The sequence below is a fragment of the Podarcis vaucheri genome (genome assembly GCF_965113315.1).
Source record: "Podarcis vaucheri genome assembly, chromosome: 3".
Classification (NCBI taxonomy): domain Eukaryota; kingdom Metazoa; phylum Chordata; class Lepidosauria; order Squamata; family Lacertidae; genus Podarcis; species Podarcis vaucheri.
Window position 1 is genome coordinate 127,386,063 of NC_138761.1, and position 14,544 is coordinate 127,400,606.

General features: G+C 45.6%; 1 protein-coding gene across 2 annotated transcripts in view; it reads right to left on the bottom strand.

Annotated features, from left to right (window-relative positions):
* Positions 1 to 14,544, bottom strand: part of CLIC5 (chloride intracellular channel 5) — a 74,315-nt gene that overhangs the window by 35,423 nt on the left and 24,348 nt on the right. For both annotated transcript variants that reach the window (XM_082215806.1, XM_082215807.1), the window contains exon 2: positions 895 to 1,004. In XM_082215806.1, the coding sequence (XP_082071932.1) occupies positions 895 to 1,004 (110 nt within the window). The remainder of the gene's footprint in view (positions 1 to 894; positions 1,005 to 14,544) is intronic.

Consider the following 14,544-nt stretch of genomic DNA (forward strand, 5'->3'; position numbering starts at 1 on the left):
GCAGGTGCATAGCAGGTGCATAGAGCCACCTCCCACACTTGAAGCTCAGGTGGCTTCAGTGGCCAGGAGTGCTGGTTTCCAGCTCTAACAGGTTCACCAGCTACTGCCATTTGTGGTCAGAAATAAATGTGGTCACAGTAACCCATGCTCTAGTGACCTCCAGATCAGACTACTGTAACACGTTCTACGTGGAACTGCCCTTGAAGACGGTTTGAAAACTGCAGCTGGAACTTATTGCAGTGGCCAGAAAGTTAACTGGTATGGCTAATTGGATGACACTGGTCTTGAAAGAATTGCACTGTTTGCAAATATGCTCCAAGCCCAACTCAAGGTTTTGGTGTTAACATACAAAGCCCTAAGTGACTTAAGAGTACAGCTCTCTGAAGAACATCTCCTCCCTCACAGACCTGCCCATGCATTAAGACCAGCTGAGAGAGCTCTGCTGCTGCTCCCTCCACCAGCTGAGAGGGCTTCCCGGGAGGCAAAGCCCCATTTTATAACAATAGCAATAAATTTGTTATTTATATGCCACCCATCTGACTGGGTTGCCCCAGCCACTATTAAAATGCAAGAAAACATCAACCATTACAAACTTCCCTGGAATGACCTCTCCTCTGAGGTGGTGCTGTTAAGTTTTTTGCTGGCAGAGCAATAGTCTGCCAGTCAGTTCTGGTTCAGCGGGCTTTAAATGCTGATAATTTTATGGTTCATGGTTTTTGTGGCTGTTCATACTGTCTTTAAATCCAATTTTACCCAGGTGTAGAACCATTTGGTGAAAGGCAGGTTTACATAATTCTTTGGTGAAAGGCAGGCTTATTATAATTCTTATAAATAAACACAAGAAACACGAACGCCATTGTGTCTCATCAAATATTTTTTATCAAGATCCTTTACCTCTTCAGGTCAACTGTGGTGACATTGAACACAACCCCTTTGAGCCAAAGTATCATGAAGAGACGCTGTGAAAAAGGGCAATTCCCAATGCTTTCACCATCTACACCAGCCTAGAGGAAATAAGAAATAGAGAAGAAAATTATCTGGAGGTGTATTTTTCCTATCACTGCAAGCATCACAATGCCAGTTTGAGTCCACCCAAAATCCTTGTCAAGTTCTTCCAAGCTGCTGATCCCATCTCCATCCACCTCCTAGCAGCTCAGCTCCACTTTGTTCCCAGACTTCTCGTACTTTGTTTTTCAGGGCCAAACTGGACATGGCAGCTTTGGGTCTTCTTTTTCTTTAAATACCGTATTTTTCGCTCTATAACACGCACCCGACCATAACACGCACGTAGTTTTTAGAGGAGGAAAATCCGTAGGCATGCCACCCGTACGCATTTCCTCCATAACACGCACAGACATTTCCCCTTACTTTCTAGGAGGAAAAAAGTGAGTGTTATGGTGCAAAAAATATGGTAATTACATGGCGGGTGCCATTCTTACTGGGAAGGCAACACACAAGGGTGAGAGACTTATCTTTTCACTCTCCCACTGCAAACGCAGATTGTTTTGGGAGTATGGGGCTCCTGTGCTGCCTCCCTTGGCTTCCCTACACAGTTGGGAACTACAGCAGAACCTGCACAACTTGTGACCCTGCCAGGTGAAGGTTGCCCACCAGCCACATACGCAGTTTGCCAGTTGCTTGGCAGCTGAGTCTGCAGTCCTGGGCAAGTCTCCAGACATAGACCAAGGACAGTGAAGTGAATTTGGCTCTGCACAGAAGTCCCCCAGGACTCTTAAACACATGTATTTGTGTCTCCTTAAGAAAATCAGCTTTCCTGGCCCTCCCAAAGGTTTCTCATCTCAACACGATCTTCTCCATAGCTTTCACTAAGTCTCTTCTTCACAGAGATCTGGCCTTCCCTGCCACCCCACCAACCCACCAACAAATCTGAGCAACTTTTTCTGATTAAATGCTTCCAATTCAAAGCCAAGGTTAAACACCTAACATAGTGTTAAGTAGCAGTTTGTGCAATTGGAACAACTTTGATTTGTGCAAGAGGACACTTCCCCTCTCTCTCTCCCTGCCCCCCACCCCCCACAGATTTGGAAAAGGTACCAAGTGAGCACAGTAAGAAGGAAGGGAAGTCTCACTGCACAAGCAGAAGTCGTTTTGCTTGCACATTAATTTAGTTGAATACTGCCCAGTTGCTTGGAAATTGAACTACTGTTATGGGAGATGTGGCAAATTAACATCGTCAGATGATAAGAAGAGCACAGTATTTTTCATTGAAGTACAGCTACAAATCTAAGAGAAGTTTCTGGAAATGAGATGCTATAATTTGTTTGTTTATTTGTTTATTAAATGGTCTCAAGGCCCTTTGCAGCCATATTGTGAATACAATACAGTAAAACAGCAATAAAACACCAAGTAAAAACACAAAAGGCCAGGTGCATAAAACATGAATAATACCAATATAACAAGGAGCTAAAACTTACTGCAAGATAATTTCAACTGAGTTTATGCAAAATAGAAAGCTATCCACATCTGGAATTCAAATTTCTCTTTAAAATCTATAGACTGGGATCAGTAATCTGGTTATGCCTGTAGCCTCATAAATGTTGGTGACCCTCAGCCAAATTTCCATACCTCTAAGCACAAAATTCAGCTAGCAAAAAATAATGGCAGTCAGGTGCTGAAAGTTAACCCTGAAAATGTAACTGGAGATAAGCTTGAATTATTTATTGAAATTCCATTACATTACTTGCCGTATTAGAAGCCGGGTGAATCTGCAGCGAGTGCAAATACCGAGGAAGAACCTTTTGCTCACGGGAGAAACAAGCACAGACTCTGGCACTCCAGTCAGAAACATTTCCTGAGAAGTATGTCCCACTGATTTCAATGGGATTTACATCCAAGTAATATTGAAGCCTAAGAGTGCATGCCTATAAAGATGAACTGGCTGGGGGAATACAGGATTCCTATTGTGTGGGTGGCACTTGAGAGACCCTCCCCCCCCCCCACGACTGGAGATACACAGGAGCACATCTGCACTAGTGGCCAGAGATGTGGATGGAGCAGAGGAGGAGGAGGAGATTTGCCCCAGATCTTACACCCACCTTGGCTGTGGGTCCTGGAAGATCTCCTCCCTGCCTTGCTGGCTTGGGCAGGGGCTGCCCTGACTGACTCCAGCTACAAAGGCTGAGGTCACTCAACATAATCTTGGGCTCAGGTGTTGCTGGTGGGGTGGGTGTGTTTGAGGAGGGGGTGTTGCTGTTATTGATATTAATTTTTAGTATATTATGATTTATGTGGAAATTGTTCAGTTTGGTTGTGTACTTTTTGATGTTTTATATATTGTTTATGGCTAGTTGTGTTTTGAAATGCATTTTTTCCCTTGTTATAAGCCACCCTGAGCATGGTTTTGACTGTGGGAATGCGGCACACAAATAAAATGATGGCTGCATGTATGTACACACCACCACAGGTCGGGCAAAAGGCACATTTCACTCACTGAGCTCAATGGAGCAAGGGTGGAAACAGTTCTGAAAACCCACTGCCCCATCTCCCCTCATTGTCACCATGACAAAGCAGGGTTTGGCACAATTCTGGATGCAGTCCTAGCCAGTGGGGCAGCTGTCTGAGGTCTGTGCCATGAAGGTCAGCAAATGGTTAGTTATTTAATTTAGTCTTGTGGTTGTAGTTTTACTTCCACAGAGGTTTTACTCCCACAGAGAAGTCTCATGGGATTTTCTGCCTCAGGAGCCAAAATAACTTGGGTGCTGTGTCCAGGCAGGGGTTGTCTTTTGCTATCCTATTTCTAGCAACATGGAAGCCCCACCATGAGGCCATCCCTCGCAGGAGAGGCTTGCAGCAGGAGGCTAGGTCACACAGGCCCCACATTATGCTCCCTTAGAGGATGGCCAAACCTTTGCACACACAGCCCTCAGGCATTCTATGAATCCAGAACTATTACACATGAGGGAGAGGGTGCAGAAACAAGCACTCCAGCTGTCATCCCCATCACCCTTGCGACTGTCTGAAGGAGCTCGTGAAGGCTCCTTCAGGAAAATCAGGATTCCAGTTGGTAGCGTGTACACAGCCTAAGTGTGTCTTAGGTAAAGGGATCCCTGACCATTAAGTCCAGCCACGGACGACTCTGGGGTTGTGGCGCTCATCTCGCTTTACTGGCCGAGGGAGCTGTTTGTCCACAGACAGCTTCCAGGTCATGTGGCCAGCATGACTAAGCCTCTTCTGGTGTACCAGAGCAGCACATGGAAACGCCGTTTACCTTCCCACCAGAGCGGTACCTATCTATCTCCTTGCACTTTGATGTGCTTTCAAACTGCTAGGTTGGCAGGAGCTGGGACTGAGCAATGGGAGCTCACCCTGTTGCAGGGATTCGAATCACCGACCTTCTGATCAGCAAGTCTTAGGCTCTGTGGTTTAGAAATGAAAGAAATGTGCATGCACATGAAAGCTCATACCAATAACAAACTTAGTTGGTCTCTAAGGTGCTACTGGAAGGATTTTTTTTATTTTGTTTCACCCAAAAGGAAAGCAATGCCCAACCTGGTGATAACAGAATAAATGATGGAAGGAGGGAGCTGCAGCCCAAGATATGAAAAGCGGTAGTAAGGCAACACCTCGCTACTTTAAATAAATTCAAATCTCCAGGGCCTGATAAGCTGCATCCAAGGGTACTAAAGGAGCTTGTGGATGTAATGTCAGAGACTTTGTCTATGATCTTTGAAAATTCTTGGAGAACAAGTGAGGTTCTGCAGACTGGAGGCAGGCAAATGTTGTCTCCATCTTCAAAAGGGGGGGGGAGAGAAGACCCAGGTACCTATGGACCGGTGAGCTTGACATTGATACCAGGGTAGATCCTAGAACAGATAATTCAATAGCTGTGAGCATTTAGAAAAGGATGCTGTGATTACCAAGACTCAGCATGGGTGTCTCAAAAATAAGTTATGCCAGACCAGGGGTTGTCAACCTGGTCCCTACTGCCCACTAGTGGGCGTTTCAGGATTCTGGGTGGGCAGTAGGGGGTTCTACGCCACAAGCTGAATCCTCCTTCCATCGAGCACTGGGGGGCGGTAAAGAAATTCTACCATCAAGAAAGATGCATTAGTGGGTGGTAGGTATAAAAAGGTTGACTACCCCTGTGCTAGACAAATCTCATTTCTTTTTTTGATAGAGTCACCAGCTTCATTGATCAGGGGAATGCTGTGGACATAGTGATTTCAGTAAGGCTTTTGACAAAAATTTGCATTATATTCTTGCAAGGAAGCTGATAAAATGTGGGTTGAATGAGGTAACTTTTAGGTGGATTTGTAGCTGATTGACTGACCAAACCCAAAGAGGACTCATTCATGGTTCCTAGTCATCATGGGGGAAAGTGACATGTGGGGTGCTGCAGGGACCATAGTCCTGGGCCCATTGTTGCTCAACATCTTTATAAAAGACTTGGACAAAGGAATTGAGGGAATGCTCATCAAATTTGCAGATGATCCCAAACTGGGAGGGGTAGTTAATGCGACAGAAGACAGAATCACGATTCAACCCTAACAGGTTGGAGAACTAGGCCCAAACTAACAAAATGAATTTCAATAGGCACAAAGGTCAGGTTTTGCACTTCAGCAGGAAGAACCAGCTGCATAGATATAAGACAGGGGACAGCTGGCTTACAGAGCTATTAGTTGGCTTACTAGTAGTACATGTGAAAGGGATCTAAGGGTCTTGGTGGACCACAAGCCTAACATGAGTCAACAGTGTGATGCAAGAGGGGGGGGAAAAGCTAATGCTATTCTAGGCTGCATCTACAGAAGTCTAGTGTCCAGATCAAAGGAAGTAATAATACCACTCTATTCTGCCTTGGTCAGGCCAAACCTGGAGTCCTGTGTCCAGTTCTGGGCACCACAGTTTAAGAATGATATTGACAAGCTGGAACATGCACAGAGGGCGGCAACCAAGATAGTCACAGGTCTGGAAACCAAGACTTACGAGGAAAGGTTGAAGGAGCTGGGTATGTTTAGCCTGGAAAGGAGGCGACTGAGACGGTGTATGATAGCCATCTTAAAATATCTTAAGGGCTGCCACGTGGAAGATGGAGCAAGCTTGTTTTCTCCTGCTCTGGAGTGTAGGACTTGAACCAAGGGCTTCAAGTTACAAGGAAGGAGATTCCAATTAAACATCATTAAGAACTTTCTGGCAGTAAGAGCTTTTAGACAGTGGAACGGTCTCCCTTGGGAGGTTGTGGACTCCCTTGGAGGTTTTCAAGCAGAGGTTGGATGGCCATCTGTCAGGGATCTTTAGCTGGGATTCCTGCATTGCATGGGGGTTGGACTAGATGACCCCTGGGGTCCCTTCCAAATCTATGATTCTGTGATTCTCCTCCTCCCTCTTCCAGAAATGACATTTTGTGTTGGGACAGAAGTTGGAGGAAAACTAATTTCTTTTACTCAGCTAGTGTTTGCTTGAAGCCAAAGCTTAGTAGAATAGAGAATAGGCAGATATACAGTGAGAGGTAAAAGATGTTGACCATGCAATGATCAGGAGATGACGTTCTGAAAAGAAAGTAGAGATTAATAAAAATACTGAAACTCGCTTTCCTGGGGCTCCCACAACCTGTGAGAATTTTCTACAGTGCAACTCTTTTCTATTCAGGTGTCAAATGATCAGCCGCTATGACTAAAACACCAAATGAACCCAGTTTGCATAATAATCTCTAACAATGGCTCATTACAACAGACAGAGGGGGGAATATTTATTCTTTTGATATGCGTCCACATCTGTGTGAAGTAATCTGCCCTTTCAGCAGCAAAAAGGAAAACATTCGCACCACATGCCTGTTGTCCATCACAAAAGGAACAGGGAACTAGAAAAACAGGGGCAAACAATGGCAGCATTTCTGTCCAAGGTCAGCCTCTAGGGAGGAATGCAGCCCTGCTGACAATGACCAGGTAAGGGCAGATGGACCCCCAAGACGCACACGCCATTGCTCTCTTCTCCTGTAGCTTCCATTTGTCATCTAATAGTCCATCATCTCCTTGGCCACTTTCAGCTTCTGATAAAGTGGCATATTTGTACGTGTATAAGACAATGGTTTTTTGCTAAAAAAAAATTAGTCAAAAATGGGGGTTGTCTTATACATGGATGGTGAATGCACATGGGGGCTGGAACTGCCAATCATCACACTTACCACTAAATATACTGGTGCTCATTAGCATAAGAAGGCAGGTGTGTGTGTGTGTGTGTGTGTGTGTGTGTGTGTGTGTGCGCGCACCAAGTGGCACGTGGGCTGCAGGGCGTGGAGCCACTGTCCTTCCGGAACTTTGGGCGATCTCAGGTGTTTGTGGGGCCTGCTCTGCTGCTGCCCACGTGTGCACACACACAACCCGCCTCACACGCCTGCAGGGGCTGCTACGCCTGTGCCAGTGCTTTGAATATTTAGTAAAATATAAAAGTTGTTCTGTGGATGTTTAAAAATATTAATTTCTTAATTTGGGGTTTACAAAAATAGGGGTCGTCTCATACATGGGAAAATGTGGTAAACTCAACTGTTGTTCTGAATGCTCACTGGAGCAAGATTGTTTGAGCATATTGCACTGATCCTGCCCTGGCTGCCCATTACAGTGGTACCTCGGGTTACAGACTCTTCAGGTTACAGACTCCGCTAACCCAGAAATAGTACCTCGGGTTAAGAACTCTGCTTCAGGATGAGAACAGAAATTGTGCTCTGGCAGTGTGGCGGTAGCGGGGGGCCCCATTAGTGAAAGTGGTGCCTCAGGTTAAGAACAGTTTCAGGTTAAGAATGGACCTCCAGAACGAATTGCCTTGAAATCTGCTGGGAGGGCGTTCCACAGGGTGGGCACCACCACTGAGAAGGCCCTCTGCCTGGTTCCCTGTAAGCTCACTTCTCACAGGTTGCCAGAAGGCCCTCAGAGCTGGACCTCAGTGTCCGGGCTGAATGATGAGGGTGGAGATTACCCTTCAGGTATACTGAGCTGAGGCCGTTTAGGGTTTAAAGGTCAGCACCAACACTTTGAATTGTGCTCAGAAATGTACTGGGAGCCAATGAAGATCTTTCAGGACTGGTGTTATGTGGTCTCAGCGGCCGTCACCAGTCTAGCTGCCGCATTCTGGATTAATTGCAGTTTCCAGGTCACCTTCAAAGGTAGCCCCACGTAGAGCGCATTGCAGTAGCCCAAGCGAGAGATAACCAGAGCATGCACCACTCTGGCGATACAGTCCGCGGGCAGGTAGGGTCTCAGCCTGCATACCAGATGGAGCTGATAAACAGCTGCTCTGGACACAGAGCTAACCTGCGCCTCCATGGACAGCTGTGAGTCCAAAATGACTCCCAGGCTGCGCACCTGGTCCTTCAGGGGCACAGTTACCCCATTCAGGACCAGGGAATCCCCCAGACCTGCCCACCCCCTGTCCCCCCGAAACAGTACTTCTTGTCAGGATTCAACCTCAATCTGTTAGCCGCCATCCATCCTCCAACTGCCTCTAGGCACTCACACAGAACCTTCACCGCCTTCACTGGTTCTGATTTAAAAGAGCAACCTCTCAAAATGAGAAGTTCAAAAGAGCAACTGTTAAATTATTTTGTGAAGTTGTAGCGTTCTGTTTCTTAGGACACACATAAATGGCTTTAAAAGATGTGAAACTTACAGTCAAGATACTTCCAACTCATTCTAGATGCCACCCAAAACAATGTGAGAAAATAAAAGCCATGTGCCACAGAAGTAGACTTACATAAAGGACGCTAAGAATTTGAAGCACCTACGTCTAAGACCACCTTCCTGTCTCGGCTCAGTATCATCTACAGACTGGCAAAAGCTCTCCAGGGTTTCTTGCAGGGTCCTCTCCCAGCCCTGCCAAAATAGGCTCTTCCCACTGAGGCACAGGCCTGTCTCAGTCAGCTCAACTCCTAAAACTTAAAAGATTCTAACATTAATGAAATCATTCAATGGATGAAATGGGGTGGGGGGTTGTTAGGGGAGGGGTAGTGCCTCTTGTGAGGTGTCATGCTCTTTCAGGGGCAGTTGGTCCACCTCTGGCCCCACCCTGCACTCAGCTCTCCCCCGTGGCTCCTAGAAGCTTGTCAGCATGGCACAGTGGCCACAACCCAAGAAATTGTTCAGTTTCTGTTAATTGATTCTCATGGGAACTTGCAGATTCTGGCTTCACACAATTAACTCAAGGCAGTGTCAATTTACTCTTGGCAGAAAGCCAAGGTCTGCTTGACCTAGAAACTACTTACTCTGATTGGTTAACGACCAGCACTCAACTCTGTTATCTGGGAATGCTAGCACAGTTTGGTGTTAGGTGTGTTAGGAGTTAGAAGTGCTGTGTATGGTTAAGAGAGAGAGAGAAAGAAAGGATTTATTTGCTTTGTTTTGTATGCAGAAACTCTGCTGGTTTTATTTTTCCTTTTAATAAATCCTGTAAATAGTTATTCTGAGTCTAGCTGACTAGTCATTACCACCTCAACTAGCTTCTTCGCTGTGCAGGAAAACTCTGCTACGTTTGGGCTAAAGCCATTAGAGCTATGCCTGACACTTCAAAGTTCCATGACTGGCCGGCTAAACCAGGGGAGGACAGCTGCTGGGTCTCAAACTCTTAGTGGGCTAGGGGCTTCCCCTGCATGCGAAGATTCCCCTGCAGATGAGACCAATACCACGTCAAATGGTCAAGAAGATGGTTTCTGCATGTGCTGTATATCAGTTGTTCCCAATTAGCTGATTACTGAGGACCCCCATTTTTTCAAGCCATGGATGCTCTACTTTTGAAAATCTTGATAACTGAATGGTAGTTACCTCTGCAATTTTTTGAGCAAAATGTGGGGTAGCCTCCAATAAGCAAAGAATTTTAAGTATTTAAAAAAACAGACTAGGGCTTATTTTCAACACTGTGATATATCAGCAGAAAAAGATCGCAATGTGTTTAGGGAAGTTTTTAATGACGTTTTACAGTAGTACCTCGGGTTACAGATGCTTCAGGTTACAGACTCCGCTAACCCAGAAATAGTACCTCGGGTTAAGAACTCTGCTTCAGGATGAGAACAGAAATTGTGCTCTGGCAGTGTGGCGGTAGCGGGGGGCCCCATTAGTGAAAGTGGTGCCTCAGGTTAAGAACAGTTTCAGGTTAAGAATGGACCTCCAGAACGAATTAAGTTCTTAACCTGAGGTACCACTGTAGTTTCCGGCCCAATTCAAAGGGCTGGTTTTAATGGTCCTCTTTAACTAGGCCTTTCCAGAGTTTCATCGCAGGGACACTCCCTGCTCCTCCTGGAGGTGGCAGGGATCAAATCTGGGACCTTTTGTATGAAATGAACTATGGTACTTCCCCATAAACAATAAATAAATGCACTGGATTCCCATGGAGTCCTTGCAAGATATATCATTCATTACCAGCTGTCACCACAGTAACGGGAACTTTGTTAATTGCACAGTATATATCAATACAGTGCAGAGCAGTGTTGAAAGTTGTAACTCCAGAAGAAATACGGTTTACAACAATGGATTCAGAAATGAAGGTTTTGCTGTTGGCAATTACACTTATTTCCTAAATACTGCTAGAGAAGCCACTACCACAGTGTATCCTTGCTTAATTTTTGAAAGAAGAGGTGCTGATCAATCCTGCCTGGATACTGCAGCTTCCAAATCTCATCCTGAAGATCCATCTCTTGTCCCAAGCCCACATCCCCAGCATGTTCACATTCTTGTCTCAGCGATGCCAGTGCTGCTTTGGTCATGTCCTTTGAATGGGGAGCTGGCTTCAGGCACCAGGCCTCTTGGCAGGCCAACTCTGAGCCACAGCCACTGCCCAGCCAAAGGAATGCACACAGCAGATAGCCAAAAGGGGACATTTCCTATGGCTCCAAACACCCCTCCCCAACACACACACACATCGAGCATCTAGGCAGCTATTCCCGGGTCTGCGCTCTATGGAGCAGTTGCAGCAACAGGGGGCCACTTCCCCTCCACCAGTTTATGTATCTGCCGCAGACAGGCTGTGTGCACTTAGCCAGAGACTACCCCTGCATGGACGTTCCCCCTTCAATCCCCTCCTGGTTCTGGGAGACAGCACCCAGCCCTTCCCTTGCCTGACTTGCCTCTTCCTCCTCTTCTTCTGACCCATCCTGGGCTCCATCCTCCAACTCTGAAGCTTCCCCTGCCTCTCTCTTGCCTCCTGGCTAGTACAGGTACCCACAATTCCCTGGCCCCCTCTCCCAAGTCAGACTCCAGCCCCCCCTTCCCCCAGGGCACACTTGCGAGCATCCTGCTAGTCCTGCACACCCTGTATTGCAAAAATGTCTGCAAACGTGACATGAAGGCTGGCAACATGAACCCTGTCATGTGGGAATCCCTTGCAGATTATGACAGCGTCTGCAAAATCAGGTCTGCCAAACATACTACACTATAGCAATAAAACAGCAATGTTTTCTATCAGTTATTTATGTTTTTTTAGTGAAAAGTGCATGTTAAGAAGCAATGTTCTCCCCTGGCATATTTGCTGAACCGGAGTTTCATCCTCCCTCACTTGAAGCCAAAGTTAACATTTGCCATTTACTTCAGAGTAGTCCACTCACCAAGTGACCATGTAATTGTCAACAAAACTGACAGTGACCGTGAACTTCCTATCATGAGAAAGAGTGCTTTCTGCTGACCTTCTGCAAAATCCCTCCAGTATATTTTTGGGATGCAATGTCAAATGATCCCTGTGACATTTACGGTTGTGGAATGACCTCTGCCTTCTCCTTAGCCTCATACAGTTCCAGGAGCTTCACTTCCATTACAGCATCATGACACAAAAACCGGCACTACAGTTTAGAAGCATGCAGATAGCAGGGACACAGACACCACGCAAGCACAAGTGTGCACAGAAAAAGTAAAATTGCTGGAAACTACTGTGAATGATTGCAGCAATTGCAATAGTAGGATGGAACCTCTCCATGTCTTGAAACCTTTGCATCCAAAGCCAAATACCTGTCCTTTGCACTACTACAGTCAAACCTCGGTTGCTGAACATAATCCATTCCGGAAGACTGTTCAACTTCCGAAACATTTGACAACCGAGGATCAAAGGGCGGTCGGCAAAGTCAATGGAGAAAAAAGAAAAAACTCCCCGGAAGCCGTTCAGCTTCCGAAAATCATTCAAAAACTGGAGCAGTTACTTCTGGGTTTTCGGTGTTCAGGAGCCAAAACGTACGATAACGGAGATGTTCAGGAGCCGAGGTTTGACTGTGTAATTCTCACTACAAGAAAACAACCAATAGATTGCCTGGATTAAAGTCTTCTGAATGTCTCCTGCTAGGGAAGCCAGTTCCCCGTCCAGTGATGCTGCTTACACAGGTCAGCCCCCTGAGGCTGCTGAGGCTCCTCCATCATTCTTTCTCTAGTCCCCTTGTAAACCCTTCCCTTCCGTCTGCTCCGGCCAGCAAGACTTTATTAATTTGGTTGAATTATACACCAAAAAGAATGACCAAAGTGGTCTATAAATATTGCACTGGAGACCTGTATATTTAGGCAAGAGAGGAAGGCTAGCGGCAAAACAGGCAAATAAGATTTAGGGCAGATAGTGATACAAGGAGAGTTAGGGGACAGCAAGAACAAGGACGGGGTTTCAAGTGGGCAGATCATGTACTCTGTGTGCAGAAGGTCTCTGGTTCAGTCACTTGCTTCTTCAGTTAAAAGATAACAGGAAGCAAAGCTACGAAAAACCAGCGCCTGAGATCTTAAATAGCCACAGCCTGTAACCATTCCTGGGTTAGAAGGACCAAAAGACTCATTGAGATGACTTTTAAATGTTCAGTTCTCAGGCCAAAAGTAAAACTACAACCTTGATTAACTAAGATTACAAGCCCATTGACATAATAAACTTAAGTAAAAGTAATAATAATGACTTAACTGGTAGATTTAATGAGAGTATTACCAGTGAAAGAGTTTCAGGTATAAAGATTTAAGAAATAGAAATGTTGGGAAATGACTTTGTTGGGGAGGGAAAAATCATTAGACAAGGATGGGATGTTGAATGATCGGCTAACCAATTTAGCTCAAGATAGTGAAACTGCAAGGTACAGAAATTTCAGATTCTATTTCTCAATGGAAACAATTTTTTTTGTAATGAGCCAAATATCTATCTATGCATTACTTTAAAAGAGAATTTCCACATTATTTTGTATTGTTTGATGCATGACTCTACTAAAACTGGCAAACCACATATATTCAAATCAGCAATATTTGTTGGAAATGAGGGGAAGATGTGCTGTTTTCATTCAAAGCAACTGGATATTACACACCTATTCATTCCCTCTATATTTTATTGCTTTTATTAAAGCAGTTATAATTAGCAAAAAATTAGAGTTGGTAGGAAGTGTTTTAACAGGAACGGAAATAATATCCTCTTTAGGCATCTCCAAACCGGAGGACACAGGCTGGCAAAGTGGCAGGTCCAAGGTTAATGAGCATCGTGAAGATTTGAACCTGAGTCTCCCTTGGTCCTGGACTCTAACCACTAGACCAGCCTCCCCCACCCTTCTTCCCTTCCATCAGCCCCAGGCAGCGAGGGCAATTGTTAGGGGCGACACCTGGGGGGCACTGAAGTGCCTTGTCTCTAAGCGTACACTTCAGAAGTAGCCGCACACTTAACGTAAGAGCACAAGAAGAGCGCTGAGCGCTGCTGGACCAGGCCAAGGCCTCATGAAGTCCAGCACACGGTGGCCAACGAGACGCCCACAAGTGCAGCAACACTTTCCCCACTTGGGATTCCCAACAACCAGCCTGCAGAGGCTTCTGAAAGAGGAGGTGAAACATTCACAACGAAATGCAGCCACTGGGAGTTTGTTCCTCCATTGGGACAGGGGCTTGTCAAGCAAAAGAGGCTTGTGAACTGTGGTGTATACAACTTCAGGATGGGGGCATGTCTGTAAAATGTGTGGCACATCAATCGAAAGAAAGCTCGATATCCCTGTCCTGTGGCCTGCAGATGGCTTGAAAGCATCCCTTACACAAGCCCATGTTTCTGCAGTACCAGGGGAGCAGCAAGAGCAATTTCTGCTGGGCTCCGATAAATATCTGTCAGAATGCTTTTAGAATTTGTGGGCCACAAATTGTGCAGGCCTTTTATATGCCATTTAAAAGCCAAATGTTAGGAACATTGTTACTGACTTTTGCTTTAGCACCAGCTGCCCATAACCCAACAGTTTCTAACATTACAATAGGGGCAATTCTGTATTCACACCATAGTAAAATGTCAATGCCTCATAGGAAAGGCTAAATGCATCCCATATGAAGGGACCATTATCTTTCTCGAACGTAGCAGTAAGAAGCTGCTCTTTAAAATACATGGCCAATTTCTCCCAACTTCAAATTTTAAAGATGCCTCTTTACCAATTTGCTTGCAATTCATAGCTTCTTCATACATTCCCAAGTCTCCCTCTCTCCTGAATCTGTCCTGAATCTCACAACATTCTGCTTCATCGGATGGCCCTGAGTTTTCCCATGCCATGTTTACAAGTCTTTTGCTTCATAGTGAGAATCCCCGGCAATGCAGGAATCTCCATCTTATTCCGGTCTTATTCAACATCTTTAT